This window comes from Rissa tridactyla, chromosome 8 (assembly GCF_028500815.1).
Source record: "Rissa tridactyla isolate bRisTri1 chromosome 8, bRisTri1.patW.cur.20221130, whole genome shotgun sequence".
Taxonomy (NCBI): domain Eukaryota; kingdom Metazoa; phylum Chordata; class Aves; order Charadriiformes; family Laridae; genus Rissa; species Rissa tridactyla.
Window position 1 is genome coordinate 37014222 of NC_071473.1, and position 27765 is coordinate 37041986.

Here is a 27765-nt window from a genome sequence, read left to right on the forward strand (position 1 = left end):
TGATGAAGATAATGGCTTAAACAAGTGGATGAATAACTACTTTATGACAAGGCAAAATCTTTCATCGAATTAGTGTTTTTCTGCACTCTCCTGGGCCATATCCTGTATGTTCTAAATCAGGATCATTTTTTGATTTTGTAGGGCAGTTGCATAGGTATCTTCCTTCTCCATAGATTTTTATATGAGAAATGATTTTTCATCTTCACACACATCACCTGTCTTGTTCTCCGATGACACGATCCAAGAAAAAGTAGGTTTTTTCCTCTTACAGGAGAAAAAGGAGTGAAGAAGGTCCACTAAACAGATAGAAGAGGAAAATAACACTTTTTTTTTTTTGCAATTTACAGAGCACAAATAAAAATTGATGGCAGCAGTCCACAAGTTCAATGAAGTACAATGACTCAGCATTTAAGTTACACATAGGATTTATTATTTTCTGTTATACAGAAATCAACTAAGAATCTTCAGTATGTAGCATGGGGAAGGAAGCTTGTGGGACTATGCAACCGTACAGAGATTCTGGAAACAGAAGACCAGTTCACAAGGAGTCATTTGAAAATATGGTTACTTAGACCCAGCTAATTATCTAGGTTTGAAAAACAAGCAGGTGGAAAACATGCAAGCATTCAGTTTGAGAGCTTAACATGCCCCCCGCCTCACCTTCTCAAAGACTGAGAAGTCAAAATGGTCTGGGACCATAAAGCCATGGACTACAGTTAGTGACTCAAACTTTTCCCCAAATGCATCCCACTATACATACATAGGATTAATCTTGATCACTAGAATATGATAATCCAGAAAACAGAGATTGAAGTTTTCTTCTCTGCCACAAAGATACAGGAAGACATTTTGTTACAGGTAGGAAGTTTGATTTATAGGTGGGTCTCATGTTCATGGACATGAAGATTACCTCATTCTATGAAGGCAACAAAAATTTTTTACACTGCCTACACTGAATCTGGCACGTACATATGGTTTGTCCTATTTATACCGATCTTAAGCACATTGATACAATTGTACTGAGAGGCCGGATTCCATGCCACACTCAAAAGTGTGTTATTAAAAAAAAAAAAAGTGAAGAACTAAAATAATTTCATTAAACACGAGTAGAAGAAAACCAAACAAATGACTAAATAAGGACTGCATAAATACTGTAGATTTAAGTCATTTAGTGAGATCAATCTCAAAGCTGGCTTATACCATTATAAAGTAAGGTACATGAGCCAAAATTTTTACTCGGGTTACCAGTCTTTCTGTTTAGACACTTAAAAAGATACTGATTTTTATGAATATGGATCTGATACCACTCATGCTAATTTCAGTGGGAGCTGAAAAAAAAGTCAAGTCACTTCTACTTGCGTGCATAAATACAAAACCTGATAGACTACCTGTGTAATTTGTCTCAGTCCCCCAGTTTGTACACGTGAGCCTCTGTTCAGGTTCACCAGAATATGCACTCACTTTAATGTAGTTAACAGTCACCTGCTGTTAACATCCAAAACCTATTTTGTCCATCAGTGCCCATGTTAAGTATATCTAGTTACTGAGTTATAGTCAGCCCCCCCCCGAATATTGAGGCTTCGTTTATTGAAGATCTGATCAGTATTCATGTTTTACTGTGCAATAGCAAAATATCTTTTGTTGCATGTAATGCAAAAAGTTAGATTTCTTAGGACTTTGATTTCTCTTATGGAACAGTCTTCTGAGCTGGGAACTTCAGCAATAAATCAAGGAGAACAGGGAAGCAACTTAATGGAATTCCATTATTATTTCATACTTTAACTGTGTCCAGATGGTTCATCAGGATTAGAACCTCATTGAGTTGAGTACCACATAAAAACACAAATATGCACAGTGTCTGCCCCCAGTGCCAGTTCCATTACCCTTTCTGAAAAGTGAATGTTAACCTGAAAGCCAATCTGCAAACATTTAAGTGGATTCACTCCCATGTTTGCAGAACTGTGGCCTAATTGACCATACAGTATAGATTGCAAAGCAAAGTATAAAAGGAAGGTCAAATGTAAGAAATAGACAGGTGTGTGTGCATTCATGCACTGTATAGCTTCTTCAGTTATTAATTACCAAAGCTCAAGAAAATAAAATTAAAAAAAAATAATCAAACCCGGTATTTTTCCCAATTAATACCCACTTTTTATATAAATCACTTTTCCTCTGTTACAGGTTTAGTTTCCTTAAACACACATAAACATACACAGTAATTTTTTGATAGGAAGCTTGGTTTTAAATTAGCCAAAGAATAGATTTCAGCTGTAATTTTTCCAAAATTGAACACATTAAAGCTTATTTTTCAAAAATAGCACATATAGCTTGTGTTCAAGAGATAGAGCTGAAAACTAGTATGGATTTTCTGTAAGAGATGAAAGTTTATATTGGATTTCAAATCTAAAAGCCCTTTTCCATGGAATCATGTGTCATAACAAAGCTGCTATCTCTGATCCTTTTGTCCTCAGTTCTGTGTAGTCCTGGCAAGAATGTAATCTATCAATGTACAAATGTTAAATCACCCCAGTCATGAAATATTAACAAAATGCATATAATTATGACTTCTAAATTGAAGTCTTTCTAGCTGCAATTTGTCACATCTACAACTGTGCAATATTATTAATAGAGTAAAACTAGAAAGCTATGAAATAGATATATTGGAAAAATAGCATTTCTAGTACATGCATGTAATATAGGTAAGCCCTGAACCTGCTTTAGCTGAGGTCAAAAGGAGTTTTTCCTTTGACGTTAGTGAAAGCAAAATAATGACTTCTTAAGTGTCTTGGTTCCGAGCAACAGATGAACAACATAATAGCAGTTCTTAATTCCTTCATGCAAAGGTTTAGATTTTCTGGAACAAAGTAGAATAAGCATGCTACTAATTATTTTCCAGATGGCAATAATATATACTCAATTTTTAAAATAGCCTCCTGCAATCTGTGCCTAATACAGGTGTGTTAATTTTTTTTGGACATATGCCCTTAAAGAAAGCGAGATAGACAATGCTAGGGGAACAGATCCTAAGGACAATCTTTGTGTGAGAAACATGGGAAACTCTTCTTGCCCACTCGTTCTTCCAAAATAATAATAAAATTTGCAATTTGCAAAGTAATTTGAAGTAATTTAAAACTTTAAAAAGTAAAGTGTGGAATAGGATTATTAAATGTGTACAGTTCTATCACATATAATCCAGAACTTAAAAATACTGCAAGCAAGCCATATTTCTTGTACTTCGTTACTAATCTTTTCCAACAATACCCAAAGTAGTTTTATTACAATATTTTTAATCTTAAATAACTATTTCCAGTGAGCGCCATGTTCCCGTCTGCTATCTTTATTTATTACCATTATACACGCTATGGACCTTGATATGGTCCTAGCTTCCTCATCTAAATTTGAAGTCACCCCTGCTTTTAGCAGGTTGGACTAGAGACCTTTGGAGGTCCCTTCTAGCTTGCATTTTTCTGTAATTCTATGATTTTTCTGCAATTTTTCTATAATTTTATGGTTCTACAGCAAGTTTTTCTAAAAGAAAAATGATGAAGATATGGAGTGTTCTTTCCACTACCCTGACCACAAAAGATGTTTGTCTTTTCTTATGCTCTTATCTGATCATTTGTGGTAGCAGCCCAGACTGCCTGCTGATCTCATTTCATGCATACTTATCTCTCCTGATCTTCACTTCAGGTCTTAGTCTCATTTCTTTTGCTACACTATATAAATATGGTATAATCTCATCCCTTTAAAAAACAAAATGTATTATTAACTGATGTGCTTTTCTAATGGTTGCCTCTCAAGGTTTAAGCTCAGTTTCCTCCCTGCAATTCTGTCATACTTGACCAAACTGGCATCTGCCTGCCTTTCCTTCTGAGAAAGCCAATATGTCATTTTGAACGCAGTCCTTCAGAACATGTTCTTAACCAGCCTCAAAACTGCTATTTTATACTTATCTGTCTTATGGGCCATCTTCAATGAAGCCAACAGTGCTTTTTCCCTTATATCCTGTCCTCCTCCTGTCACCATCTTTGTTTATTTATTTCCTTTGTTTCCCTAATTGTTTTTTTGAGCAGATAATTTGGAAGAAGCTCCACTTTCCTCAATTTCCTGTAGCAATTCAAGTGTTTCAGCCTCCATTTCCTTCTCTTTTTCCCTCTGCAGTATGTCAACCAGTGATTTATTCCCCAAATACTATTTTAGCTAGCATCTATATGTGAAAAACCTGCAAAGCTGCTTCTCTAGTCCAGTCTAGACTCTAATTTTCCAAGCAAAAAAAAAAAATCATTATGCCTATTGACATCACCTTTTGGAGGTCTAGCCTATTTTAACTTGATACCTCCATATATGTAAAACATCCTTCCTTATTTTTCGCTTTCATAAAATTCATTCAAGGTAGGCAAAACCAGGGTCATTACCTTAAACTCTGATTTCCGAGTCCTCTCCTCTAAACTTCACTGATATTTCACTAAATTTCTTGTTACTGCCTGTAGGAGACATCTTTACCCATTCACATAATGATCTCATGTAAGCTGCCAGTATCACCTGTTGACCCCAACATTGTCTTCTCAGGCTTTGACAAAGCAATTTCACTGCTCTTACTCATTCAAAATCCTTCTGCAAAGGTAAGTTCTTAAACATTGTTTTGACTATCCCATCTCTTTCTTTAGTTTCTTCACTGATGCCCTTTCACTGTTTCATCAGATGTACATACCTTGTCTTTACTTCAGAGGTCATTCAGGACCTCTTAATCACTATTCACTTGGAGCCCATGACACTAGCTTTGACTGTTTGTATATGAAGTTCCCAAACAAATGTTTGTCCATTCCCTCATGTTTTGGAGAGGAGGCCAATACAGTGGCAAAGTCGCTGTCAGGAGGCATGAGCAGGACTCCACAGAACTCAAGTGACTGATACTATTAAACAGATAGCCACCTACTCCTGAATGAGAAAGGACTACTAAACAAGGTGGAACAGAACAGAGTTTAGATGACGCACATGGCTGATCAGGAATATAGATTCTTAGAGCTCCCTCATTATCCAGCCTCCAAATCTCACCCTCCAATTTCCCCTTCTCAGAATGCATACAGAATAAAAAAAAAAGACAATATTTAAACTGCTGGTGCGCTGAAACTGTAGCTAGATAACTATTGACACTCTCATTTTACCTTTCCATCCATGTCTTTTTTGTCTTATGTCTTTGCTTGTATTATAACCACTCTGTGGGAAGTCCTTGTTTTTATTCTGTGTTTGTACAGTGTCTAGCCAGTGCGATGCTGGTCTGATTAAGCCTCATGGGCACTCTGGTAACACAAATTAAAAACAATACTGCTTTCTATTCCTGCTACTTCTACAGAGACTATCTGGCTCTGGGAAGCTGAATTCTATGGCTGCGTATGTATCAACTGAACAATACACCAAATCCTAATCACTAGTCTGCTACAAAACTATTAAAGGAATTGCAACATCACTGGGGACTTGGAGAGAGAAGCTAATTTAATTTTCATATAACCAGAAGAGTAAATGCAAAGAGAAAACACGATTAAAAAAGCCCTATAGGTGATTGTATTTCATACAACAAACATAGAACTTTGTGTGCCACTTCTCAGTGCTACTTTTTCAATTCAGTATGAAGTTAAAAGTATGGGTAAAGCAAAAAATAGACAAAAGGGACCCCTCTTTCACTTTCTGTCACCTTTCCTAATCCTTTCCACCATTTTGTTTAACAGAATATCATCAGGATTTTAAAGTTGCTTAAACTTTATTTTAAACAATTTTTACTTTAGCTTTTTACACAGAAATTGAAAAAACACCATTCCTCAGCCTTCTGTAAAAGCTTCTCTAGAGTTTCATCTTTTACAGTGGCTAATACTATAGTTACTTCATTTATCCAAGAGATTTTCCACTGTCGATATACCTTGTAAACTTGAAGATGAAAAATAGGTTTTCTTGATGATTTGCACTCCTAAATGTTCTTCTGACTCACCCAATATGAAGACTGGGGTAAATACAGCATATTACATTTAAAATATTTTGAATTGTATCTGACTATTTATGATCCTAAAAGCTAAAAAAAATAGGGAATTTTTATTATGAGACTGAAGATCCTCCTTTGAGTTTCAAGTCTTCCTTCTTCATTATAAAGGGAAAGGAAGGCTTTCCCTTTTTTCTTTTTCCTGCTTTGATATTAAAGAATGAGATAAAATTCTCCATTTAATTTGGGGAAAATAAAACATCACTTCTCCATCAGAAGTTGAACAAAGTGGCTTTCTAGATACACTGCTTTGCCTTAGAGCTCTTTATTATGTCAAGTCCACAGATAAGACAAGTCATAATTTCTTTAGTCATATGCTGGGGCAACTTCCTATTTCCACACAACTGAGTTTTTGACTATGAACAAAAAGAAAGGAAGTTTCTAAGAAAATTAAGGTGCACTGTTGGAATTGTGCAAAAGCTTGCAAAACTGACCATATTATCAGTGGTTACAGTTAGTTTAAGTTGTGCACTTATCTTAAATAGTTTTAACAAAAAAAAAGTTAGTAGCCTTTTACTGCCATATGGCACCTGCTTCTGAAGGCACTTCTGTTAATGACTAAGAGGAGGTAGAATACTTCCTGTTTAGATTTTAAGCTGTGTGAAAGACAAGCCCTACTACTTATATAATGCAGATATCTTAGAGGGCCTAACCTTAGCAATGAAAAAATCCTGTGTGTTTCAGGAGGAGTTCTAACTTGGTAAGAATTACGAATAGCTTCTCAGTCCCTTCCTCCCCTGTCAAATCAGAAAAGACAATAAATAGTCCCATCCACACCCAAATTAACTGCCAACAGCAGCAGAATGAGCAGTACTGAGAAGTATATCCTATCTCACTTTTAGTCAGAAGAATGGTTATGTTGATATTTAGTCTCATTGTAAAAACTACACTAGAGGTATTAATGAAGATGCAAGAATCCCATTATCCCTCCAAAAATGTAGCATTTAAGTGAACAAACAAACCCAAATTCCTGAGAATCTTGCTATGACACTGCCTCAGACAGTGTCATAAGGGTGCAAGTGTAATGAACTGAAGCCTGAAGGTAGTTCTAGCCAACGTCAGACTTCTGATGTAACACTGACCACAACTTCAGACTGAGATATACTTTTGGAGATATCAGAGATACTGTTTGTTAGAACAGGAGCAGCATCTACAAAATCCTCTGAATTCATGCACCATGCCATTAAAAATATTTACTTAAATATGTGCATTTCCAAGAAAGAAACAGTGCTCTTCCTATAGCACAGACCCTCTGAAGTCTTATATTTAAAGGAAAGACAATTTAAAAAAATTTATTAGAAACTTCTAAACAAACCAAAAATACAAAAATCAAATCTGGAAGAAACAGATGAAACAAGCTGCTCATATTAGTAAGGCCCAAGGCAGATTCATACTGAAACGTTTTCTTTGAACATATGTTTCCATCATTTAAAGCAGCGTTGGCACACATCACCTGTCGACACAACCATTCTGAATCTTTATTGTTGCAAAATGAAGTCACCATATAAAGGGGGGGGGGGAAAAGGAGGGGAATAGCTCTACTTATTATGCAGTCATCTTTAAATTCTTGCTCAATAAGAATATTAAAATGTCAGAAAGGAAGATGAAAGGGAGGGTGGAAACCAAGATTTTTCTCTCATGTCATCTAATTTTTTCTAACAATTCTAGAAAATACATGCTCAAAGTTCATTTTTAGAAAAGACATACATTTAAGTCTTGAAAAATTATTGTACTTGTGATTAAATCTAGATTATAAATTAACATATTTACCTCATTATATCAGAAAGATTGCCTCAGTATCAAGAATTGCTCGTTCTTGACTGATGCAGTGTTTCATTATTGTACGGAAACAACTCATCAAAAATAGATTTGGGGAATGGGTTGGAGTTTAGCTGCAAACATTTGATCACCTTAATGATGGGTTTCCAGTTCAAGAATTGTCCATTCCCCTTGAGGGGACGAACAGTCTTCAGATGAAAAGCTTGCCACTGTAATGCTTGCTGAAGAATCATCGAGTGGAGACATGAGTTCAGTCCACCTACTGAATGTGTCAACTTGTGATGTACCCTGAGGATTCGAACCATCTCGTGCCAGAAACAGTGTCTGATTGATAAGACATTGTGCTAAGTTAAGGTCTTCAGGAACAGAGTTTTTGAAACCTATGTTTGAGTCCTGCTCAGATAACAATTGCCTGAGAAGAGTCCAGTCCTGTTCTGCAAACTGCTGATCTTCAAAATCCACATCTAGAACTGCTGTTTCTGAATCCATCCTCTGCTCAATTGCTTCTCCAACATCCATCTCATATATTGGAGAAAGGGTTTTTGAAGGCCGATGCTCATACATGCAGGTTTGTGCCATTGTGTCATAATCATCTATGTCTCCTGAAATAATTCACAATACTGTACAATGTAAAAATTGCAGATGATCCTCCCCTCAGGGCTGTGTAGAGCAAAATTTAACTCATTCAGAAAGGACAATCCAACCAGGTTAAAAAATGGGGGATGGAGGGTTATACAAAATTGACAAAATTTGAGGCATTTATTTCCTATATAAAAAACAAAGTATGATTTATAAATTAAGCTAAAGCAGCAATCACCACTGGTAATTAACAATAACCTCCATAATTAAATTTCTGATACAGAAAATGACAATGTAAATATACACTTAATGCACATGAAATTTCTCATTTACTACATAAATTAAATTTAGACCAGGAGGTGCATGGAGGGAATTAATAGAGAATGATTACTGAATGGTGACTTAAACTATGTCAGCTTACAAGAGAATTAAAACCAAAATTGTTTATCCACAGGCTTATTTCTACACTGCACATGCAAGGGCAGCTGCAGGCAAGGGCAAGCAAAATTAAAAAAAAAATAGTACGGACTTTTAATGTCTTCTTGTTTTGTGGTCTGGCTGAACATAGATCATGATCAGCATTTCATTACTCTGAATACACAATAGTTGTAATCAACACTATTGTATATTTTTGATGGGATAAACAGACTGAATTATTGGTATAAAGAAGACAAAACAAAACTAGACAAGTATTCATCTAGCTACATGAAACAAGTTAGAACTTTTCTTCATATAAGCATTAGTTCTAAGTATAATATCTCTTTTAGGAAATAAGCTTTTACTGGTAAAATTTAGAATTTTAGACATCTCATAAGCTCTAAATCAGAGTTCAAGCCTACTCCCACTGATTTATATGGCAAATATTCAGTTATATTCAGTGGCAGAAGGATCCAAATTTGTGTATAATATATAAATAAATAAATTACAACAATAATGCATATAGCTGTTCAGGTAAACAGTTCAGTGCGCTTTAGTTAAGGTTATTACTGTAGTTATTGCACATCCCATTCAGACATACTACACGTTGTCAAGCAGACAAAACAAATACTAAGATTCCATCAAAAGCTGATGCTGTCAATGTGAGATTGGATCAAAAATAACTGAAGTACAGACAACTGCATCCAATCTTTCTTTTAGCATTACATAAAATCTCTTTTCTTGTAGTCAAGTTTCTCATTGGACAGCAGGGTATTGACGGATATTTCAAACAGACAAGCATTCTCTACCCAAGTGAAACACTTAAAAATATTTAAATTTAATATCGTTTCAGCCAAAATTACTTCAGTTCAGGATTCAATCCCAGACAAATTGTCAAAGCTTTCCCTGTTACTTTATTTTTGAATGACTGAATGTTTCTATTTCTGTACATTACCTGGAAGTAAATCAGTATTAGCGCATTCAGTAGTTGCTGGTTGACTGTCTCTCACTTGACCTTCCTGAGTCAGTATCTGATTCTTACTGGCTTCTACAGGTTTTGCAGAGCTGCTCTTTTGCACATCAGAATTAGTTTCTCTCTGATGAAGATCTAAATGACATGGCCTTTCTTGAGATTTTGCATCATTGTCTAAGTATTTATTGCACTGGTGAAATTCACTAGCCACCTCATTCTTCATGTTTACTATTTGTTTTTCTCCTGGACACGGACTAGCCGCTGAATAGACTTTCTCTGGGCAATTTTGTTCAGTCATTGAAGCACTTTGATTCTCCTTCCCTGGGGTTTCAGTATCATGAAGATGTAGGAGAGAACTTTCACTTTTATCCGATTTATTGTCTCTATCCTTATGGTGTTTGCAATCCAGGAATCCATCTTCAATTTCCAGTGAGTATCTTGAATAAAAAGTATTTCCATGGTGCTCTTGAGAAACACTGTCAAATACTTCTGAAGGAGTCAGAGAATCTATTGAATGCTGACGTGAAGTATGAGTTTCCACTCTATCATCAGATCCCAATTCTTCGCATTCATCTACCGAAAGTAAAACAGATCGTTTGAAATGTTTAGTTTTAGAAAACTCTTGACTTGCTGTGTCATTTTCTGTTGCATCTTCAAAAGCTAAATTATCAATTCCTTGGAACTGTTGAGTAGGAACACTGGATGGAGGAAGGTTTTCTGCAACATTCTCTGCTTCAGATCTGTCATCTTCTGTTTCATCAGCAGAAGAAGAAACTTGGTCTGCTTCCTGAGTAAACTGTGCATTGGAAAAAGGAGAACTTTTGCTTTCTCTAGTATTGGTCCGTGCACTTTCTTGATGGGACCAAATTTCAGGTCTTTTTCTTGGTATTTCATCATCGCTCGTTGAATTAACACGGAAGAGATCAGAACCCTCTTTTTTCATTTTCACTTCTATTCTTAGGCTGCTGTCATAAATTTTTAATTCCTCAGGTGTACTTGTGTCACTGCTGCTTCTTCCAAGAAAATCGTGGCACAACATAGTGCTGCATTTAGAAATCCCTCTTTCATTGGATCCTTCATCATCCTGAGAGCCTCCAGCATCATAGTCTTCTGATCTTGGTTTTATATCATCAGAGGATGTAGTTGCACTGCCAGTATCTGATTCAGGACTCTCTTTTGGATCTAGTGCACCAGTACTCCAGTGGTCCACAAAGGGAATTTCTGCATTTTCATGGTTTTCAGACATTTCTGTAGGATCTATAGACTCTGTGTAACTGGGTGAACATTTTTCTGTTATTTGTTCTGTGGAACACTCTGAAACATCATCTAAATCTGCTGTAACTGATTTGTAGTCAGTCAAGGCTGATGTATCACACAGCTCATCAGCTGTAAGAAATCCCTCCATATGAATCTGAGGAGATGATGTCTCATCGTCTTTATTGGTTATCGTTCTGGAAAAGCTTGGTAAAGCATTTTCATCGTAGTTAAGACCTGTTTCAGAGTTTAATTTATCACTTTGTTCAGTACAGACTTTGGTTGCTTTTGAATGGTTCACCAGTTCTCCTGAAGCTTTTTGATTGGTTTCCTTGGAAAGGTCTGAGTATCCATCACTGGAAGACTGTGCATGACACTGAAATTCAGCTGTATTGCCATCTTTCTCTGTACCTTCAATCTGTTTAATTCCAGTCTGATCTCCACAGATTTCTCTTGCTTCCATTTCATTTTGCAGTGAAACGTGCCGTTTAGAAGTGGTTTCCTCTGTAATCAGAGGAGAAGATTCGGATTGTATTTTGTATTCCACACTTTCAGAAGGATGTGATAATTTTTCTTTATTGGGTTGACAGGACAGCAGTTTATCTTTGCTGCTACTTTCCATCACAGATTTTAAAGATTCAATTTGCTTTGCAGAATAGCATTCATTATTCTCATGAAGCTGACCTGCCACAGCATCAGTCATGTTTTTTTCAAGTTTCTGTCCTGAACTTCTGTGTTCAGAAGTATGCACATTCTTCTGGACAACAGGAGATTCACCCCTTGAATGCTTCTGGACTGAGGACTGAGATTTTAACACAGATTGCCCAGCTGTTTTCGGTTTTGGTTCTTTATTATTCATAATTTCAGCATGTTTTGATGGAGCCAGAGTTTTAGGTGTTATTTTTACAGTGGCTTTTGCTACAGGTGTTTGCAACTGCTTAACACTCCTCTTCTTGGCTGAGGAATGTTTTTCTGGGGGTGTTGTCTGAGACAGATGTTGTAACACATTTTTTTCTTCATTATGTTTTGGAGACATTCCTGATTTCAGTGAATTTGGCGATTCCCCCTGAGGTCCTAACAAACAGTAAAAAAAAAAAAAAAGACTATAAAGATTGTATATGCCAGTCAAAGTATATTCACCAATTTATGTTAGTGTTTGTTTATATTGAGAAGCAAGTTACTCAACTTTTTATGTTACTAAAGGATTTAAGGCTTGTTAAAGAATTAAGAATTGAGATCTTAAACACTAGACAAAAATACCATCTTGCATTTACATGCCGTCCATAGAGCACTTTATGGACTGTACATAAAGGAATTACTTCAACCTGGAACTGCAGTAGTCATCCCTGGAGCAGAAAGCAAGCAGCAGCTGTCTAATAGCGCACAGAAACACTGCACAGCAGCTTAGCACAGGAAGTGATGAGTACTGTGTTCAATTTGTATTGTAGAGGAAATGAAAGTAGGCAGAAAATAATTACATTAGTTATAATGCGATTAGAATACGAGAATTAATATCCCTGTTCAGTCAGAAAATACTGCAAGATCTTTAATGAACACAAACTGACAGGACCTGTGTTTTCTGTATCTTAATGCATTTAAGATAATATAACTTGAACAGTCTTCCTCCCCCTTGTAAGTGCCAAGTCCAAATGGGATTAGAAAGAGCTCCATCCTTAACACTTTGTATCTTTATAAAACAGGGTTTCCTCTCTGCAGTCTACAATGTCATTTCCCACACTTGATATAAATAGTTGTTGAAATCAAGTATTCGTTTGTGGTGCAGGTCAGTATCAGTAGTGCTACCCCTAGGGGGGATCACCAAAAAAGGGAGTCATAAACTAACAGTTCATAAAGAAGTCTGCAGTCCAGATCTTTGATGCATATTATAAATGCTTGACCTACAGAATTTCTGTTGAACACAGTCATGGTTCCAAGTGCAGAAGTGCAGGGGATCAGCAAATAAAAGACTCTGCAAAGCAGATTAAACAAGCAGAAGAAAACAGCAATTGGCAGTGAAGACCACCTTTTAAATATTTTGAATTTGACACACATTCATTTGCATTTTACAGTTTGGGATCGTCACCAAAAGTGAAATACAGAAAATAAACAGAATTGTTCAGAAGATGCTTGCACTAAAAAAAAAAATATGACAAAGCTTTGCGTAATATTGGCAGACCATTTCATTGCTGTATGAAACTTTACCTTGGTTCTTGGGAGAATTGGTAGGTGTGTTTTGAGCCTTTTGCTGTGCTGCAGAATTGCTACTCACATTTCCTTTTTTCTTTACAACGGCTTGTACATTTTGTTCATTACATCCTTTTCCAGTTGATTTTTTTGTCAGACTGCAAAGAAATTATTATATCCATTATCTCCAACCTTAAGATATAGCAATGTTTAAGTATATTAAGCAAGCAATATATGTGTTTTAATATGCCCACATATATAAACATTGAAAAGGCAACCTAAAAGGTATACTTTTTTAAAATAAAACCTATATGTGCATATATGTATTTTTATATATGTACACACTCATATGTATAAACGACCCGTTTCACAATTTCACAGTGCTTCAGCTGTCTTTCTGTCCAGTTTAATTTAAGCTATCCCAGAAATGATAAGCTTACAACACCTTGTGTAGTCATTAACTGTTCCAGTGTGCAGAATTCTGAATGACCTATAACAATTTTAAAATGATTAGCATGAAACAATCCAACACAAAAGCCAAACCAATTTTATCTTTACAGCAATGTTTCCAATAGCTAACACAAATTGTTTTGCTAATAACATGCAATAGACAACCATTCTCTGATTAAAAAGAACATGTTGGCTTAACAGCAAGTTTAATAGTTCAACTGAAACTTTTTTCACAAACATAGACACACACGCACATCTATCTATGTGTAAAGCAGCATATTGATTTGTAACATACCTGCTTGTTGTGATACTAGCCTCAAGCTCGGTCTTTTTTTTTTTGTTGGTGACTCCATTTGATGTCTTCACAGATGGCTTTGTTTTCACTATTGTAAGGTAAATTCAAAGTTAATTATAGGGGAAAATGCATTGCATATAACTACTGAAAAAATTCTACTAATGAATATCAGCTATTGAAAAGAGCATAGTTGTTAAACTTTTACCATTTTATATGGCTATCAGTTATCATAAAATAAAATCAGTTAATAGAGGAGAAATTTTACATTCTTATCTCAAGTTAATATTCATTTATAGGGGAAGAGGGTGACTCTTTATAATGTCTATAGTACATTTTTTTAAAGCTTCTCAGGCTGGTTTTTCAGTGTATGACCTGCCTGGGACAAACCGGAAGGGGACTCAAAAAAAAAAAAAAATTACCAGTTTGTTTTTTCCCTTCCTCTACCAATTTCTCCTCTTTGGGTTCCTCTGTCTGTTCGCTGGCAGTCTGGATATCTATGCTTGAGTTTGCTGACTTGCTGGAAGTTCCTGCCACAGTTCCTAAGGAGGGAGATTCCTTCCCTGTGTTTTTTTTCAATGGTTTTGTTTTGATCTGCACACTTGCAGTTACTGTCAGCACTTTAGGTCTGGCACCTGCAATTTTCCCTTCATGGTTCTTTAGTCCTTTGCCACTTCCTGAATTTTTCTGTCCACTTGCAGATGATGTCTTTTCTACATCTTGCTTGGTAAGCATGCTTTCAGCCTTCACATTTCCATTATTTTCTATTTTTGTCTTTATAACAACTCTAGCCTTTGGTGAAGCAGCTTTTTCCCCAGGTTTTGAATCCTTAGTAATCTTGGAAACTATTTTTTTGCCATCTTTCCCCTTTACATCCTCATGCTTTGAAGCCTTATTAACAGTGTTTCTATTGGTGCTTGATGTATGTCCAGATGCTCCTAATCCATCAGATTTCATTTTATCCTGATTAGTGGAAAAATCTCCCCAGCAATCTTTCTTGCTGTGTTCTGTCCGGGACGTATTCCTTATACCAGCAGATTCAGTAATAGATTTGTTTAGCTAGAAAAAAAAGCATCAGGAAAAAAACCCAACCAAACAGAAGACATTACAACACCAAATTATCCATAGTCTTTCATTTCTGAAACACAGCTACTTTTTTAGTAACAAGCAACAAGATTCAGCATAGAAATAATTTTTAAAAATATTATATTTTAGCTCAGATTGACTTTCAAAGATACAAAAGTACCAGAAATAACTTGAGTGCCTAGTAAATCTAACGTGAAATACCGCTCTACATAGAGGATATAGAAATAGTTAAGTAGAGTTTCACTTTTACTTTGGACAAATTACTCGGTAATATTTATTTATATTACTAGTGTCTGCTGAAGTAAGAAAACTTTTTTTTGAATTATACATGCACATTTTCCAAAGTGACAATATTCCACTTCTCTCTCAGGTAAAGATATATACTGACACATGGAGAATTAAGTGATACCAGTGTCATTGCAATGTATCCAAGACCGTCAAATCATGTGAAACCCATACTGTTTTTCTGCCAAATAGTAATGTAGTTTTGAGTTTAAGTCTCAATAGAAGAGTTGCTGAGGGCACTAAAAAAATATTTTTTCAGGACAGGGGGTGTCACAGACTCAGTGCTGTGATGGCTTGTGATAATAGCAGATTCATTAGCTCAGTAGCAAACCATTTGCTCTGGGAAACAGATCAGTTTCATTACGTAGCAACAGGGGAATGTGAGATTCTGAACACAAATTCCCGTCTTTTATTTGAGCTTATCTGTTTGAAAATGTAGCAGAGCATAAGCTGAGTCCTAAGATGTTTCTGGCAATAGACATGACTGATTCTGCAGAAATAACAGTTCACCAAAAACCCCCAAATTTACCAAAAGCAAGTTGCATTAAATAGTATGACAAATTAATACCGAATTTAAAACACATGATGAAAATAGTTTTGTTTGCAAGCTTCTGAGTATTTTTAATGTTTGGATATAATTATTTACCTGAGAACTAGTGAATACAGGTTTTTTGCCAAGTCTTCGGTCATCACCCTTGTCAAATGCAGCTGCAAAAGGAACAAGCAGTTTCTTTACTATTTAGCAGGAAATAAGTGAAACAGAAAACAATCCAGACCTCTCAACTAACATCATCTGAAATCAGAAAGCGCTTCTTTTGGTCCTATAATTATTCTAGGAAGGCTAATTTTGGTGACATGGCAAATGTTAAGTGGAAATACATGGTTTTATATTCAGAACAAAAAATGTTGTATCTATAATGAGGTCAGATGGCCATAATAAGCAAGTTGTTTAACTCTTCTGTTTCCCCATTTCCATATTAAGCCACACTTTTGTTTATGCAAGCTTAGCTCACTTAAAGCTTGCAGCGCACTGAGACCTTTGAAAGTGTACACAATTTACAAAAAAAGACAGACCTTCAAATTTAAGAGTACTATTGACTTTTAAGTGATGTACTGTAATTTATAGAATATTTATTTATACTTTTAAAAGAAAAAATTAATTACATTAAATTATATTATTTTTCAAAAGCAGTAAAGTCAAAATATCTAAATGTACACAGTAAGATCATAGTGCCTCTTTAGACAGCATGCAGTGTAATGTCATGAGAGTTATCCGTCTGATTGTCATGTGGAATTTTCAGGCAGTGAATGCCTTTTTTTTTTTTTTTTTACTTGTCTACTCTGAGGGAAGCATTTTTCAATAAAGCCTTTAAATCAATTGCGCTTGTAGAATAGGAAAAGGATATTTATAGACACTGTACAGACCCCAAATCAATAAGGTTTCATTTTTGTTTGCATTAATGTTTCAGCTGAAAACAGGTTTTGCAATAAATGTATTAAAAAAATGTAAGCATTCAGTGCCTTATGTTCTGACATACTATTTATACAGAAAAAAATATATGTATCTGTATAACACAAACAAAAATTCTGATGAATTCTTATTGAAGAAACTGAAAATAATTTTTATATAGGTCTGTAAAAAAATCACACAAAAGGTATGCTGAAAAATGGCACCCCAGGGATCGAATCCTTTTTCTAGCAATGACTCTGCACATTAATACATACCAATATATTAAGACAAAATCCATATAAACTTGTGCCTAAGAAAACACAAGACATGTTGTGAATGAAAAAAACCCCAACACATGATGATGAAACACATCTGTCTTCTTTTGGCATTTTTCCTCCTCTATTATAGCCTTCTAATTCTATATAGGTTAAATCTCTAGAAGATAAACCACCACCAGATATCATTAAGTTAGAAGTTGAAGATTAAAATTTGTCTACCAGTATTGTGTCATCACTTTGCCTGTAATTAAAACCAGATAATTTATGCAAACATTTCAGCCTATCCATTTACATATGAAGTGTATGCTAGCTCTGAGATACAATTTAATCTAAAAGAAAACAAAACAATTTCTGGCAAGATGGAGTTCAGACAACTAAGGCACACCTCGGTCTCAAATATTTGTGTGTATTGAAAGCACTAGTGAAAAGCAGCCTGAAGATTATTTACAGGAAGGACATGATCATCCTAAAAATAAAACACCCCAAAACAAAACAAAAAAATCACCCTTGTTTCTAAAGCCAGCTCCTCAGCTTCTGAAGTATTTTGTAATCCAGAAAGAAATCATAGACCTGTTTGATACAGTAACAGTGAAATGTTATTTGACTACATCTCTAAATCATGCTTAGAAAGACTGTCACTGCATCTTTCTCTCAGCATGTAATTGTAGAATAAAATTTTATCTGTCTACAGGCGGAAACAATTTTATAACTACCATATCCTAGCTGTTAATGTCTTTAACAAAAAGGACACCAAAATGTTTATTTCTTCTTTGAATCATAAGTGGTTTGATTTTAGAGGAGTCTTCAACACATTCTTTTCTTTTATAACGCTGTACTGTCAAAGCTAATATTCAACCATAACCCGAACTCCATCATCATCAGTCCCGCAGCCTCAGAATACTTGTGTACTTCAAAACAAAGAAACGTTCAGAACAAAACCTCCTTTTTGTTGGAAGTGCTGCTTGTTAAAATTTTGAGAGAACACTATGCAGCTCCTTAGGGGCTCTCTGCAGTAGCATACACAATATCACAATACCAATCAACTGTGAAGCCAAGCTAGCTGCATTTACTCACAGTGCACGAGATAAGCATTATGCAAGAGACAAGCAATATTTATACATTATGTAGAAAACGATAAAGGGTGGGAACTGAATTCATGGAACGGATAAGCTGCTTTGTGCAAATTTAATTCATCCGACAGTGCTTATCTCCTTAAAAATGAGACAGATAAGGTTTTTAATCCTGCTGCAGTATTTTCAATAATTTAGACCAGCTGTAAATAAGAATAGAATCCATCTATGTGGTCTCAGTTCCTGTTATATACGCTCCTAACAAGAAAAGCAGAGGAGACTTTTCACAGAAAATTTTTTACCAATTTACAGGTCTGAAACTAGCAAGGCATGCTATCATGCTTCTATTCTAAAACACCACTTCAAAAACATACAGCATCACAAATTTTGCTTTAATTTGTATGTGGTTCCACAATACCGCCTACATTTTATCTACTGAACAGACTGCTAAAAAATTCTAACGCCATTTGATGCCAGACATACCTGCTTGTATTTTCTGTTGATGGTCTGGCCTCATCAGCTTCCAGCCTTCTGTGTGACGAACAGCATAAAAAGACTGAACCAGGAAGACCCAGAGCTTATCACGCAGAGCCTGGATCTTGCACGTAAAACCCTGTGTTCAAGTAACAAATCAGCAGCTGGCGAGGGGCATATTGTCATAGCAACCAGTCATTATTCCTTTCAGAATCTACTTACTCCCTAAGCTAGATCAATGATGTCATCACTTATATTTTATAATGGCCTGGTAGATGGAGATGCTGTTTTTGAAGAATTATTGCCCACCACAATAATTTTTACAATACTTTAAAACCAAGTCACTGCAAGGCATGCTACAGCACCAGAAAACACCACGTTGCTCTTTTTTTCCTTCCTTCCTTTTCTTTTTTTTTTTTTTGTTAAAATGAACCCCGTAATAGCTCTTTACTGTCAGCTGTGTCACAACAAGGCCAAATACTCTAGGGAAAAATAATGTATCTGATTAAATTTTCATTGCTTTTACCAAGAAGATCTACAATAGCACCAGACTGCAGTAATTCATTTTACATTTATTTTTAATTCTTTCCTTGTAGCATCATTCTGGATTTTAATCAGTATGTCATGTTATTCATGAATTATCCCCAACACTACAGTCAACCACAGCTTAAATATCATTATTTAGATTGTATGAATATACACGTCATATTACACACATGGAGACTGACACCTCCCCCCAGTCCAAAAAAACCACATTACGTTAAGAGGCAGTCCTTGCTTCAGAGGACAGTCTTAAACAAAAGCAAATGTAGCTGTGACTTTTACAAAGAGGGGGGAAAAGATAAACGTAGAGAAAAACAATATGCTGTCTTCACCTGTTAGTTTATGGTAATGCAGGATTTTGATACTTTTTTTTCTCATCACAAATTTAAAGTGATAGTAAAGAATGACAGAGCAGTGGTGCCAATGGGTCTTTCATTCTCAGTAATACACAATTTTTTTACTGCCATAGATAGGGTTTCCCTTTAAAAAAAGTGTTCATGTCCAGTAAACAAGTACCAACATTTTCTGTACTTCCAACAGGACCCTGGATTTATGCGGATGCTTTGCTGTGTGACCCCAATGGCAGGACCGAGCCACCTGAGCTCAAACCACATCACCTGATTTGAACCATTACGCGAAACAATACTGGAATAGTTTCTCCTACAAACACTGCACATTGAAAAAACCTACCATCTCCTTCACATTCATGGAGTCCAACAACATATCCACAGCTACAAGAAGAAAGCAGCTATTTTCATTATTAAGACTTTTTTCAATCACATTAAAAATTAGTTCTAGCAGGTCAGGTTTGCTGCTCATTGCCTGTGCCTGGGGATACAACAAAAGGCAGACATTTAAAACAAAAGAGTGTACTTCATATGCAAAAGCATTACTGAGCAGAGAGGAACTGCTGTGTTGCTGTGCAGGAGGTTACGCCACAGCTGAGCATCTTCCTTTGTATCCATTCCATAACCCCACCCCTCCCCACGCCTCCAACGGATCATCCCGAGGCCTCTCACTAACCCAAATTTTAGGAACAAGCACACTGTCGTGAATTTACAGCCACATGCAACTCTAGATTCAAAGACAAACTGCTTTAACATCTCCCCACCTATTTTTTTAATCCTCTATACGTATAAAAAAAATTCTTTCATGGGAGAAACGAACCAGCTAGATGACTAGAGGTGTTCTCATCAGGACCTGCAGCACTGCCACATTCTTGCAACTCGCAACAAAAATCAGTAGAAGTTTGATTATTAGTATTAGCAGCATACTCATTCTTTTAAGTACGTGCTGTTGTTCTAGGGGTTTGAATGCTTTTTTGAAGTTTATGTATATACTTATCTCTCTGCAACACAGAAACCGTCCCGCGAAATTCATTGGAACTTTTGCCTCATTGGAACTGAGGCACATAACCTGAACTCAGTATCAACCCTATGCATCAAAGTATTAACATTCTTTAAAACAACACTGTTGTTGTTTTAACAGCAACAAAAATCTTAGCACTGCCTATTTTTTTTAATTTTCCATAAATTGTACAGTAAAGCAAAAGTTGAAGCTATTTTGATTATTTAGCAGCCTGAACTATCCAAAGTGTGATATAATTCAGCTTATTTGGAAGCATAAAATAACTTGAGGGCACTTTTACCTGCAACAAAGCCGAGAAGCCTTCACTTTGTACTACATGTAGGAAGTTTGCCACAATAAATGTTACGCATTCTTCTTGTAGCCTAGATGCCAAGGCCACAGCTGCCTCCGTCCATTTCACTTGGGGAAGGCTGTTGATCAGCCGGTCACTCTCCATCAAAAGGAAAGCAGCATTCTTATGGTTCTTAAAATAAAAACTAGAAATTAGCCTGTTGCCAGGTAATCACCTAAAGAATTGCTGCTCGTAAAATAGCTTCGGTTTTCAGTTACTGAACACTTACACAAGGATCCAGTCATGTATTAATTTACCCTCTCTAAATAAATTTGGATTTTTGGATGCTTTGGATTCTAAGCATTATACCTACTTTCAAAACTAAAGCAGAAAAAGAATAATTGACTGCTTTTGTTTTGCCTGTGGAAGTTAGGAAACAAAGTTTTCAGTAGGTTTTATTGTATTTTTTCAACTGTGTATTACATACTGCCAGTCCTGAACAAAATAAGGCAAATGTTAACTGGAGAAACTGAATAGAGAAAAACCTTTTAGGTCACTGAAAGATGTAATACATTCTTGAATAAAATGGTAAGTGAAAGTTTTGGGTGAGTGGGGGTGACCTAGCATTTGGCGTACATAAACACTCAAGCATTTTCATAGTTATGAATCCTTTTGCTTTATTTAAAGGAGTTCAACTTCAAATATTTGTCTTTCCAGATGGAGTTTTAACTGAACTTACTCTCTTTGTTGTCTAATGTTTCTCTAAGAAACGTAACTGCTATGTTTATAGTTACATTTAAAACAAGCAAGCATATTCCCTAATACTTATTCCCCTGATCTGTGCCTTTGGTTCTTTTGTGCATTGCATCCACACAGTACCTGAGGGCAACTTCTACTGGCTAACACATCACTTGAAAAGAACTTGCAATTTATTGTTATCCATGTTAGAACAGACTGAAAGCTCTACTCAACATAACCTAGCAGGTCACTGATAAATTATGCAGTAAGATCAGTAACACTGGAGGAAGCAACAATTCAGATAGATATTTGACACAAAAAACCCTACTGTAAATTCAGATTATAATCATATTTGTCCCCTGCAAAGAAGAAAGCAGGGACGATTTTCTTCATGCATATTCTAGTTAAACCATAAAATATTACCAGACATTGTTCAACTTTTTTCTTTTATTATTTTAATCATCTGTGGGCAAACCCAGTTTTTTTCCATGCATATATGGTAGATTACAGATTAAGTATATGCTTATGGTTTGATCTTGCTCCCACTGGACTCAATTACAAGCTTTTTGAATTGTCCAGAATTCAGCCCTTGCCCACAAGGCAACAAGCATTTACTCCCATTAGACACTTCCAGTGAAATATAAAATTCCTTCATTGATGTCTAATTAAATCAGCGCTTCGTAGGAGTGGCTCTATCTAAATTTTACTTCTCATGTTACATTTTTTTCCTAACCATTCTAAAGTGGAGTCCACTTATCTAAAAAACTGGTAATTTTCTTGCATGTAGTTGAGACACCAGGGATAGGTACCTGAGCAGTGTTTTAAACTGCACTCCATTTTTAATGTTTCTGTGTTCATCATTGTGGCTTCCCAGAGATTTTCCAATGAGCAATGTCCTTTTCTTTGCACCTTTTCTTTCTCTAACGGGCTGCCCCACATTAACTCGGTTTTACATTTCCAAGATTGGTAAATGAAAGGATCAGTAGAGTCATAGTATTTAACTGGGTGTAACTGTTAAAAGTTTTACAGCAGAGAACAGCAGCAGCAGAGAAAAGAGGATCATAAAACATACAGTAGCCCCCTCAAAATTAACGTTAGGCCTTTTCTTCTTCCTCCCTCAAGCAGCCTAAAGCCTTTTTGCATACTGTGAAAAACTCTGTGAACTGAGAATGCCACAAGTTTTTGGACTGGATGTCTTAAGAGCTCAGAGTTAAACGATCACTCACCAGAAGTGGTGGGCAGAAGAGGCTTATGTGTTATTTTTTAATTTTGCAATTCTAAAAGCTTTCTAGGCTTCAGTCCATAAACTATCAGTGAATCTTGCAAAGACCCACCAACACAAATTTTAAAACAGTAAAATGGTAACCAAATCACACTTTAGTCCAGTCTGCAAAAGTCTTGCAGCTGGAGCAGTGCCAAGTACCACAGTGCCACAACTGTTCTTCAAATGCTGGTCGCTTAAAGATAGCTCAGGTATTTCAACACAAACTGTAACCGCAGCATCGCGATAGATTATAATAGGCACAGAAGGGAATGAAGGCTTGAAGTGGCTTAGGTTTACCTTTAGGCTGTTCTGATAATGTTGCACAAGGGTGCCTGGAGGGGAAGCTAGAACTGCCTCTACATACACTCTTGTCTACGCTACAGACCTGAGCTAGTCTGGAGATGGGTGGTGGTGTAACTATGAACACCTGTACATCAGAATGAACTGATCTATAATCCTGAAAACCTTACTTCTCAAATATTTATACCATATATGACATACAAAGCTATGTATGTATTCTAGGAACGACTGAGTATACTGATCTAATATAATGGCACAACACCTAGTATCTGAACAGCTATAGCTACTATCGTTATTCTGTTAGAAATTGAGCATTCTGGTAGAAGGACTGTTCAGTTTTTATAACCGTGGATACTCTCAAGCTTCTCTTGGTACAGCCACATAGCTCTGAAATATCTTGTTTTTCAGGCTTTCCATTGGAATACGTGGTAGCAGCCACCACTCACACCTGACCTCAGCACTTGGTGCGGTAAGTACTCCGTCAGAGAAGTCCTGAGAAAAAACACTCCTAAGAAGCCTTCATAGCCCTTTCAGTGAGGGGCAGTTCTTGCCCAGAACCACTTAAGAGCCCATCTCTTGAACTAGGGTTATGTTCGGCAGTGTGGGTAGTCATACCTGAGCTATTTAGATTGGATAACAACAGTAACACAGACACGGGGTCAAGGACTTCAGCATGAGATGTACGAGACATCACATAGCTGTCTGGTGTGTGCTAAAACGAAAATCATCCCATGAATGTCACCTGAGCTACCTAGATTAAACTTTGTGTATGCCAATCCACATTACAGTCACATACATGTAAAGTCATGCTTGGCAGCAGGTTTAGCTTTAGTTCCTCTGCCTGCTCTTCATATCTCAGTTATAATTATGCGTATTTATAGGCTACTTACTAGACCAAATTCCTGTTAACAGGTCTAGTTCAAATCAGTTACTTGTAAGTCAGCTCTGATGGTAGTTTTATACAGAAACACAATTCAAAAGTATTTAAGTTTAGGCAAAAAAAATTGGAACAATGTAAATATGTGCCACAAAAAAATGAATGCTGAGCTTTGGGGGAACCAATTCAGTACTGTTATGTATACTATACTGTTACTTTACTTTTGAAAAGTCGGCTTGCCTGTAAAAAATGGCTTGTGATCACTAACAGCCAGTGATCACCTGAAGTCTGAAAAAAAAAAATACACTTTTTCAAAATTAAAATATAGGCAAAAAGGAAAAGGCCACCACAAACGATGTATGCCACCATCTAACAGGAACTGATACAGCAATTTGCTGTTCCTCTATATGAATACATAATGCTGTACTATGATGTCACAGCTGTGTTTCATAAATTTATTTTGTATTTTTATGCTGGATTTGGATGTTATTATCACTAGACTATGTGCCACGAAGCATAACATCATCATCTGCACACTAAAATCTGTTTTTATATTGTTATTTTTACATAGTCTAAGTGTACTACAATGTAAAATACTATATTTATTATCTCTTACATTACACTGCACAGCTAAATAAAGACAAAATTTACATTGCTCTATTTTTATATAAAGCACACCATATACTACTTACCAAAGACTTAATCAACATAACAAGACAGTTGTTCTGAAGTTCAGTAGGTAAACTGGCAAAGCTTCTCTCTGACAAACATTTTGCAAAATGTTTTCCTACCCATCTGTTGAAAAAAGAGCCTTTCTTAGGTAAGAAGATGAAAAATGTTCTGTCTTCACTTGTTAGCATCAGTGATACTTCTGAAGTATTGTGAAGAAAAAAAACGTTTACAACTGTGAACATTTTATACGCCAAAATAAACCCAATCTCACGAAGTATTGCATGTATTATAACATAATTTCAACAGAAAGCAGAGAAGTGAAAAATATAAACCATAATTTACTGTGTTTTACTTACTTCATGCAAGCAGCATATAGGTTTTCCGCTCCCACTGAATGAGCAATAGCCATGCATTCTAGAACAGGTTGCTGTTTTCCAGGAACAGGCTAGAGTTGTTAACAAATTATTACAATTATTGTACATTCTGGCTTACACAATCTGTACAGAATTACAAAATCTTCAGTTCAAACAGAAGTACTGTTAGCTACCATTTAAGTTTTTTTGCCTTTATGCAGAATAGGAAAGTCAACTGCATCCACATGTCAATAAGGTAGTATTCAGCCTACTGAGCCTAATGCATGAGAAATGCTTGACTCTAAGCAGTTGTTTTTAAACTAATTTTAATTGAACAGAAATATTTTCTAAATACATGCCCATGAAGTCTGATATGCAAACATATAGTATTTCCATATTCCTATTAAGACCAGTTACACATACAATGGAATGTATTAAAATACATTCTATGCATATATTGAATTGATCATGTGGAATACTGCTTTTCATCACTTGTGGTTTACAAGCTTCAATAAATAGGTGGATGATACCACAGGCCTTATTCCCATCATCAATCCCCATGAATTTTGCAGATATACACATAAGAGTAGGGTCTGATGACTTAAACCAACACCTTGACCACACAGTTGGTATGGTGTGTGGTGTGTATGATGGGTAAGTAATAGAATGAAAATTCTTCTTAGGCTTTATGGTTCACCAAATAGCATGAGAACTGACATACCTTTTGGAAAAAATTGCAGTAATCTCTTTTCAAAATGTAGATGGCCACTTCTTTCAGCCCATCTAGCCCATACATATCTGCAATGCCCAACATGCGACTAAAGAGAAAGCAGTAGCAACCGGAATCAAAATTCCTTTTCATACATGCATTTTGCTTACAAGACAATTTACATGCTAATTTCACCTCTTTGTTCAGTCAGAATTTACTGCAGAAATAGATTAATAACCAAGTGTGAAACTTGCCAAAGAATAATCTTTAAACGGGAACATGTGTTGACCTAATAAAAATCTCCCAGCCACCAGGTTCAGCCTGCATAAAAGTAAGCCTCAGTCACTGGCTGAGAAACTGTTTAGAAGACTCTTAGTTTCTCTATTTTAAGGGTAGCAAGTGAAGAAGATATTTGTGCCAGCAGACTTTTAGCATTTTGTAGGGGTTTTTTTCCCCCTCAAGGATTACATAAAATGTTATTGATGACATCGTATCTGAGAATTACGTCCCTTCCAAATACTAAAAAGCATAGTAAGCAAACTATTAATTATTTTACTATAGTTGTATTTTCTATATAAATTCATTAACTAAACATTGACATTGGGGCATATTATAAATGATTACATATTTTTATTTTAGATACGCTTCGAACAACTATTTCTAATATTAAGAAATTGTAGTGCTTTAATATTTAGTGGTGGAGTTCAACAGCTAAAGTATAAATGGTTTCAGGTGAAAATTCATGCATGTCAGAACTTACTTCAGTAATTCAGGATTCTGTACAAAACTGATTAAAAACTACCCCAGAAGAAGATGCCAACATTTACATTGGTTGCTATATATCATCTTTTATGGATCTAAGACTAACTACTTGGCCTTTGCATCAACTCAAATGATTATTTAAAAATAAATTCCAAAAAATAACTATATTATAACACATTGTACATATTATTCTGAAAATCTGGAAGCTAAAAGGAAGGTAACAGGCAAATTGGGAATTATTTCGGTATAAAACACCCTCCTGTTTTTCATTCTCCTTATATAATATTCCAAAAAAATGTCTGGCCCACCTTTTCCTGTAGCTGCCAAATAAACAAGATTTCTTTAACGGATCTATTTTTGGAATTTCCTCAAGTATGTTTAGGTGTAATGATCATTTTATTTGACATCTTTGTCTTATTTATACTACACGAAGAATTTTCATTTTGACACTTAACTGAGAAGATACAGAACAAGCACAAACTACAATTAAAAATAATAAAAGCTGACATATACCCAACATCAACTTTGTCTGGGAAGTCCAGAATACCTCCATATATAAAATGCAAGATGACGCTCATTTCCACATGGCTTATGCTGCAAAAGAGGTAAAAAAAAAAAACAACAACCCACAAGTAAAGACATGGCCAGAATAAACCCCACCACATTTCTTAGGCAAAAGAAGTTGGTCAAAAGGCTGATACATCATCTAGCTGTTCTGTGAATGGAAGGTAAATGGTCTGATAAAATCAAAGCTATTTTCAAGATTACTGCAATGTAAAAGTATCCAAATGGACTACATTTTGGGTGAATGTTGCTACTCAGTCGTCCTGCTGAAAATTTGTAATACTTTAAATCTTTTAAATTAAGTCATAAGCAGACTAATACTAGTATCTAGATTATTTACGCTATTTACACTGACAATACGCAGAAAGGATTTTTTTTATCATCTCCAAGCTCTTTACTAGCAATAAGTCAACTATTAAGCAACCATAGTTACAAAGTGTATTATAAAAATTATTTTTAATTCTTGATTTTAGGAATATATTTAAGCTTTTCCCACAACAAAAATAACATTTCTTGTTTTACTACAACACTAAGTAGGAATGTTGCATCTCAAAATATTTAGAAGAGGTCTTTATGCCTAGATTCAGATTAAGAAATACGGAATTTCTCACAGAGTTCTGTTTGCATTCTTGTATCATCCCACCACTGTAACAAGGAAAGGCACAAAATGTCTATTTTAAATGGTGGACACGATCTCCTGAACAATACATTATTGTACTTATGTACGTCTCAGTATGCACTC

At 35.7% G+C, this 27765-nt stretch overlaps 1 protein-coding gene across 7 annotated transcripts in view; it reads right to left on the minus strand.

Moving 5' to 3' along the window:
- Positions 1-206: 206 nt before the first annotated feature.
- Positions 207-27765, minus strand: part of BTBD8 (BTB domain containing 8) — a 43183-nt gene continuing 15624 nt past the window's right edge. For 3 of the 7 annotated variants that reach the window (XM_054212414.1, XM_054212412.1, XM_054212416.1), the window contains 14 exons: positions 26973-27053; positions 25710-25806; positions 24992-25080; positions 24656-24758; positions 20794-20976; positions 19836-19973; positions 18612-18741; positions 15977-16038; positions 14382-15018; positions 13963-14050; positions 13663-13707; positions 13236-13375; positions 9762-12107; positions 1314-8412 (listed from right to left, as the gene is read on the minus strand). In XM_054212414.1, coding sequence (XP_054068389.1) covers positions 7943-8412; positions 9762-12107; positions 13236-13375; positions 13663-13707; positions 13963-14050; positions 14382-15018; positions 15977-16038; positions 18612-18741; positions 19836-19973; positions 20794-20976; positions 24656-24758; positions 24992-25080; positions 25710-25806; positions 26973-27053 — 4609 coding nt within the window. In that variant the 3' untranslated portion in view covers positions 1314-7942. Of the gene's footprint in view, positions 297-1313; positions 8413-9761; positions 12108-13235; positions 13376-13662; positions 13708-13962; positions 14051-14381; positions 15019-15976; positions 16039-18611; positions 18742-19835; positions 19974-20793; positions 20977-24655; positions 24759-24991; positions 25081-25709; positions 25807-26972; positions 27054-27765 lie in introns of those variants that run through there. The other 4 variants (XM_054212415.1, XM_054212413.1, XR_008468139.1 and 1 more) reach the window with 3 other exon arrangements.